The sequence below is a fragment of the Lepidochelys olivacea genome (genome assembly GCF_965140295.1).
Source record: "Lepidochelys olivacea isolate rLepOli2 genome assembly, chromosome: 13".
Lineage (NCBI taxonomy): Eukaryota > Metazoa > Chordata > Testudines > Cheloniidae > Lepidochelys > Lepidochelys olivacea.
Window position 1 is genome coordinate 36,595,213 of NC_140423.1, and position 7,800 is coordinate 36,603,012.

At 42.2% G+C, this 7,800-nt stretch overlaps 1 protein-coding gene across 1 annotated transcript; it reads right to left on the reverse strand.

Annotated features, from left to right (window-relative positions):
* Positions 1-5,701: 5,701 nt before the first annotated feature.
* LOC311529754 (olfactory receptor 10C1-like) lies at positions 5,702-6,637 on the reverse strand (the record flags this gene model as incomplete). Its single annotated transcript, XM_084645954.1, has 1 exon — positions 5,702-6,637. One exon carries the CDS (start codon positions 6,635-6,637, stop codon positions 5,702-5,704), a length of 936 nt encoding a protein of 311 aa, XP_084502080.1.
* Between the last annotated feature and the right edge of the window lie 1,163 nt (positions 6,638-7,800).

Sequence of the window (7,800 nt, forward strand, 5' to 3'; positions counted from 1 at the left end):
TGATGGAAAATTGTTCAGTTGGAATATTTTCACACAGTTCTACAATTAACTGCACTAGAGTTACCCAGTGTTTACGTTAAATACGATTGAACTCAGGACTTTAAAACAGAGCACATTTCAATTCAAGAAATAATAGGGATTTCACAAGACTCATCTAGGTTGAGCTCACTTAGAACAATCCAAAGGAGATATACATAATTCTTGACAAATCAAGGAATTTCTCACCTGGTCTGTATCCCACATTCATGTCCTCTCTATGATTACCAAAGAATTCTGTCACAGATGGAACTGGAATATTTAACAGCTTCTTTAGAAGCCCCAGGGACCTGAGCTTTGATACACCTCAGATGCCTCATTATATAAAGTGACAACATAATTATTAAGGGAATACTGTACTTTTTCTCCTCTTGAAATCAGTGCCAAACATTTAATGATTTCAACAGAGTAGAATATGGCATTGAATGTTCTGCATCTTTGGGACAGACATCCAGCTGGTGCCTTAGCTCCTAAATCCCATGGACAAATTTCCAAATTCCACCTCTCATAACCAAACAAGGACCTCAGTGTTTGGTTCAAATGCAGGATGCCTCCAGCAAAATGCCACTAAGTATATGCAATTCCCACCCAAGGACAATGGCAGAATGCTGGCATCGCACCACAATTAATGGACTGAGCCAGTGCTGCTTTCAACAGATGACAATTTCACAAGGGCAGAGGGAAGATTCTTAAAAACAATAAATTGTTCCTTCATCTGCAGAAGCCCCATTATTTTCAATGTGAATAAGACTGGCAAAACCTGCTCCTAACTAATCAAGAGTGAAATTTGCTAATCAAGCTAATCTAAATAATGTTCTAAACATCTTTTTGATTTACAAGCTTAAGTACCATTTTTGAAAGTGACTTAGGCAGCCAGGCCCACGTTTATTGAGGTATGTATGTTCTTAATTCCCATTGAGTTGACTCAGAATTAGGCACCTGAATTACCTGAATACTTTGAAAATCTGGCATTTAATGCAAGTCAATGGGAACATGGAAACATTGCCCCACGACTCATATCCTCATTGTGAGAATATAGAATATCAGGGTTGGAAGGAACCTCAGGAGGTCACCTAGTCCAACCCCCTGCTCAAAGCAGGACCGATCCCCAACTAAATCATCCCAGTCAGGGCTTTGTCAAGCCTGATCTTAAAAACTGCTAGGGAAGGAGATTCCACCATCTCCGTAGGTAACGCATTCCAGTGTTGCACCAGCCTCGTAGTGAAAAAGTTTTTCCTAATATCCAACCTAAACCTCCCCCACTGCAACTTGAGACCATTACTCCTTCTTCTGTCATCTGCTACCACTGAGAACAGTCTAGAGCCATCCTCTTTGGAACCCCCTTTCAGGTAGTTGAAAGCAGCTATCAAATCCCCCCTCATTCTTCTCTTCTGAAGACTAAACATCTCCAGTTCCCTCAGCCTCTCCTCATAAGTCATGTGTTCCAGGCCCCAGCCATTTTTGTTGCCCTCCACTGGTCTCTTTCCAATTTTTCCACATCCTTCTTGTAGTGTGGGCCCAAAACTGGACACAGTACTCCAGATGAGGCCTCACCAATGTCGAATAGAGGGGAACGATCATGTCCCTCGATCTGCTGGCAATGCCCCTACTTATACAGCCCAAAATGCCATTGGCCTTCTTGGCAACAAGGGCACACTGTTGGCTCATATCCAACTTCTTGTCCACTGTAACCCCTAGGTCCTTTTCTGCAGAACTGCTGCCAAGCCATTCGGTCCCTAGTCTGTAGCGGTGAATTGGATTCTTCCGTCCTAAGTGCAGGACTCTGCACTTGTCCTTGTTGAACCTCATCAGATTTTTTTTGGCCCAATTCTCTAATTTGTCTAGGTCCCTCTCTATCTTATCCCTACCCTCCAGCGTATCTACCACTCCTCCCAGTTTAGTGTCATCTGCAAACTTGCTGAGGGTGCAATCCACCCCATCCTCCAGATCATTTATAAAGATATTAAACAAAACCGGCCCCAGGACCGACCCCTGGGGCACTCCACTTGATACCGGCTGCCAACTAGACATGGAGCCATTGATCACTACCCGTTGAGCCCGACAATCTAGCCAGCTTTCCATCCACCTTATAGTCCATTCATCCAGCCCATACTTCTTTAACTTGAGGAAGAGTTAGGGTTAGATTCACAAAGGTAGTTAAATGCCTAAGCCCTAGGTACCCTGTTGTAAGGCTCTGGGCGTGAGCACAGCAGCCTCTCTTTACCCCAATGGATTCAAAGATTCCAAGAACATAAGGGACCATTGTGATGATCGAGTATGACCTCCTGTATGACACAGTCCACAGAACTTCCCCAAAATAATTCGTAGAACAGATCTTTTTGAAACACATAGAACCTTGATTTAAAAATTGTCAGTGAGGGACAATCCACTATGACCCTTGGTTAATTGTTCCAGTGGGTAATTGCCTCCTCCATTAAAAATGTTACTCCTTACTTCTGGTCTGAATTTGTCTTATTGCAAATTCTAGTTATCGGATAATGTAAGAATTTTTGGTTCTAGTCTGAAGAGCCCATCATTATATATGTGTTCCTCATGTAGATACTTCTACACTGCAATTGAGTCACCCCTTAATTTTCTCTTTCTAAAGCTAAACAGATTGAGCTCATTTAGTCTATCACTATAAGGCAGGCTTTTCTAATCCCTTAATCATTTTCATGGCTCTTCTCTGAAACCTCTCAAAATTATCAATAGAGTTGTGGACAGAAGAACTAGACAGTATTTCAGCAGTGGTGACAACAATAGCAAATACTGTGGTGAAATAACCTCTCTCCTTCTCTCAAGATTCCACTGTTTATACATTACAGGATGGAATTAGTTCTTTTGGCCAAAGTGTCATACCGGGAGTTCATTCTGTACCCAGAAAGATAATGGAGCAAATAACTAAGCAATCAATTTGCAAACACCTAGAATATAATAAGGTGATAAATAACAGTCAGCATGGATTTGTCAAGAACAAATCATGTCAAACCAACCTGATGGCTTTCTTTGACAGGGTAACAAGCCTTGTGGATAGGGGGAAACTGGTAGGTGTGGTATATCTTGTCTTTTGTTTTTTGAGTAAAGCTTTTGATACTGTCTCATATGACCTTCTCATAAACAAACTAGGGAAATACAGCCTAGATGGAGCTACTGTAAGGTGGGTGCATAACTGGTTGGAAAATCATTCCCAGGTGGTGGTTATCAGTGGTTCACAGTCAAAACAAGTGGAAGGACATAACGAGTGGGGTCCCGCAGGGATCGGTTCTGGGTCCGGTTCATCAGTGATTTAGTTAATGGCATAGAGAGTACACTTTTAAAATTTGGGGGTGATACAAAGCTGGAAGGGGTTTCAAGTTCTTTGGAGGATAGGATTAACATTCAAAATGATCTGGACAAACTGGAGAAATGGTCTGAAGTAAATAGGATGTAATTCAATAAGGACAAATGCAAAGTACTCCACTTAGGAAGGAACAATCACTTGCACACATACAAAACGGGAAATGGCTACCTAGGAAGGGGTACTGCGGAAAGGGGTCTGGATCACATAGTGATCACAAGCTAAATATGAGTCAACAGTGTAATGCTGTTGCAAAGAAAGCAAACATCGTTGCTGGCATCACTAAAACACACTGAATATGAAACACATTTCAGCAGGCCACCACAAGAACACCCCAACCTAGAACACGATAAAATGGTTTGACTGAGGTGATGAATAAGGATATGTTGTCTGAAACATCAGGAGAAAGGTACAATAGGAGATAACAAACATGTCATGAAACATGTAACGTGGTATGTAAGTTGTTTATCCCAGATTGCTTGTCTCAGTCTATAAATGTTGGGATGCCTCACCTTAACTCTTAGTCTGGCCTAGGTAGGAGTGGGAAGTCCTGCTGCTCGCTGAGCTTGTCCATTGTAATGGGTGTACATGTGCTACTGTAACCATTGAGCCAGAGCACTAGGACCAGACTTCATTAACAATAAACCTGGCCAAGCACCTTCACCACTGAACTGAGTCTGTGGACTTTTTGGGCAGTTTGATCACCATCTCCTGTACTGGCTAACAACCAACAACAACAAGTAGAAAGGATTTGCACATGTATTTCCTACCTCTTAGGGCAATGTCCTAACCACTGGGCTATGGGATGTTCTAACAGAGGTCCCCCTCATCTCTCCAGCTACAGCTGTTTCATTTTTTTAATAAAAGCGTACATATTAATTGGGCCAGAGAGCATGTGAGGATGACCCTGCAGGGCAGTGGTTGGGGTACACCACTGGAAGGTGACAGCCCAAGGACCCAATTTCCCTGCTCTGATGACTCTTTAATTATCTATGTAAAGCAGAACTTCAATCAATAGGAGAGGCTGAGGGAACCCCCCAGCAGAATATCCCACAGCTCAATGGTTAAGGCACTCACCCGGAGGTGAAAACCCCTCTACAAATACCTTCTCCTAATCAGACAGTTGGAGAACTGAACTGGGGGGTCTCCCACCTCCCAGGTAAGTACCAAAGCCTCTAAGCTAAAAGTTATAAGGAAGCTGCTGTGGCACCCAACTCCTCCTACATTGTTTCATGCAAGAGACCCCTCCAGAACCTGCCTCCAGGAGACAGTTCCTGGCTGTAGACCCCAAGCAAAGATATGCACTTAACTTCATCCTGGACCTAGGTGCTGCGTTCCTGTTGAGGGGCAGGGCTTAGCACACACCGCTCTACTCAGCATCTCCTGTTAGCTAGTTTAGGCAGCTCCCCACTCACCATCCTGGCTTTTGTGGAACCTATTATTTGGTGCCTATATACCTCCACTCATCGAGTAGGGAACCTGAGCCCCTAACCCAGGCTTTGTGAATCCAAATGGTTTTCTATGTACCTAAAAGTTAGGTTTTGTGAGAGGGAGAAAAACTCATCAAACTGGATGTAGCCTTTACTCACAATGAATTCCTGGGGGAAAAGATGCCGTGATTAATGATTTTGCATGTCCCAGGACCAGAGAATGACAAAAATGAATTGACCAGCAATAGAGGTTTCCTCTTAGACCTCAGGTGACCCATGTGCAATCTTATGATTAAGGATATTCTGATATTAAGGATAGTCTAAGATGTTGCTGAATTAGAAAAGATTGACAAATGGGAGAGAGTGATTGTTGACATTCTTTTTGAGATATCTGAAATTCCTTTGTAAGCGTTTTTTGAAATTTAATGGAAAGTTCTAAATAATTGAACTAATCTACTGAGGGAGAAGAGAAAATTGCAAAACATTTTCAAGTTTCTCTACCCATTTCTGTCATTAACTTTTGGGAGGAGAAATATTTGGGAAACTCAGAAAATTTCAACCAACTCTAATTAAAATGGGGGGGGGGCGGTACTATGCAATGCAGATATACTTCAATTAGAACTGGTGAAACAATGGGAGGAGGCAGCAGTGTAATTTCCTTTTATTTTTTATTTGCATTTTTCATTTATTTTCTTTTGTTTTCTACAAGATTCACAGATTTATTTGTTGAAATTCAGAATCTTAATGACAAAATGTCATTAAAATACAAATTTCAGAAAAAGTAGACCAACACTACATTCGATGTGATGCTGAGCTGTCTCTCAGTCTCTTTAGCAACATAGAGTCTCTTGAGAGCTGAGATATTCCCCAGGGAATAATTCAGTTGGAGGAAAAATGTCTATTTTTGTGGATGGAATATTTTCATCCCTGTTTTCCTCAAGGCATCTTTCACCTCCTTGTTTCTGAGACTGTAGATAATGGGGTTCAAGATCGGAGTCACCACTGAGTAGAACAGAGAGAGTAACTTGTTCACATCTGGAGAGAAGCTGGACTTGGGGCGCACGTACATGATAAGGGCCGTCCCGTAGAACAAGGTCACCACAATGAGGTGTGAGGAGCAGGTGGAGAAGGCTCTGCGCCTGCCTTCGGCGGACTGCATTTTCAGGATGGTGGAGATGATACAGATGTAGGATACCAGGATCATCATGAAAGGCATCATGAGGACGAAGGCAGCAGCCACAATGATCTGGATCTCGTTCCAATAGGTGTCCCTACACACCAGCTTCAGCACCGGCTGGATCTCACAGAAGAAGTGGTTGATCACCTGGGACCCACAAAAAGGAAGTGTGAAGACAAAGATTGTGTGCCCCAGGGCCACCAGGATGCCACAGATCCATGAGCTTAAAGCCAGCTGGATGCAAACCCTCTTGTCCATGATAGCCGTGTAGCGCAGAGGGTTGCATATGGCACTGTAGCGGTCATATGCCATAGATGCAAGGAGAAAGCACTCAGTAACAGCAAAGAATAGAAAGAAATACATCTGTACTGCACAGCCAACAAACGATATGGTTTTGTCTTCTGAGAGGAGGTTGGCCAGCATCTTGGGCAGGGTGACCGAGGTGTAGCAGACCTCCAGGAAGGACAAGTTCCTGAGGAAGAAATACATAGGCGTGTGAAGGGCTGGATCGACATTTATGATGATGATGATGAGGATGTTGCCCAGCACTGTGATGATGTAAATGCATAGAAACACCATGAAGAGAATGAGATTCGTGCCTGGGTGGTTAGAGAACCCCAGCAGGACAAATTTGGCCACGGAGGTGTCATTTCTCATCTCTTCTTCAGCATATTTTGTCTTAAGAATTAAAAAAAAAAGACTATACATGAGTTTGATATATGATTTATGTAAAGTAAAATTGGCATCTATCTATCTATCTATCTATCTATCATTTAGTCATGCCAGACTAATCTGGTCTCTTTCCTTTATAAATAACTGATTATTAGACAAGGAGACTGTGTTAAATCTAAAATGTCTGGATTTCAGCAAGGCACCTGAGGCAATAGCACATGGGAAATATTAATTAAATTGGAGAAGACTATGTTTAGTAGATAACAAACTGGGTAAAGGGGAGACAGCAACAGGTTCTGATGAAAGGTGAACCGCTGGACTGGAATCAGGTTACTACTGGACTTTCTCAAGGATCAGTCTTTAGATTGATCTTATTTAATATTATCATTAGTGGCCTCGGCGTGAAATTTCCTCATGGAAATTGTGCATGGAAATGCCTCATTGGTTCAGGAAATGCCTCATGGGAGGCATTGTTAATCCTGAGAAAGATCAGAATATTATACAGAAAGAAATGGATAACCTTGAGGGCCAGAGTAATGGAAATGGGATGAAATTTAATATTGCAAAGTGAAAGGTCATAGACTGAGGAGCCCATAACACAGACCTCTGATATAAACAGTGAGCTCATCAGCTGAAAGTGACACAGGAGAAGAAAGGCCATGGTGTATTAGTAAAACACAGAATGAGTATGAGCCAATGATGTGTCGTGTCTGTGAAAACAACATATGTGATTCTAAGATGTATCAGGTAAAGTATTTCTGCTAGATATAGGCAATTATGAATGCCATCATACAAATCATTGTGAAAATCTCATCTGGAATACTGCGTACAATTCTGGTCACTCAAATTCAAGAAAGACTCATTCAAATGGGAAAAGTTGCAGAGAAGGGCTTCTAGGAAGAGGAGGTAAATGGAGAACGTATCTTTCAAGAGAAGACTGAAAGAGGTTGGCTTGTTTAGCCTAAATCACGGCTGAAAGGGGTTCTGATTGCCCTCTACAAATTCGTCAGGAGGGTAAATACCAGGGAGGGAGAAGAGTATTGGAAGCTAAAGGACAGTGTTGGCATAAAAACAAATGGAAATAAACTGGCCACAGATACATTTATGCTGGAAATTAAGAATGTTTGTAACATTCTGGAAGCCTCCCG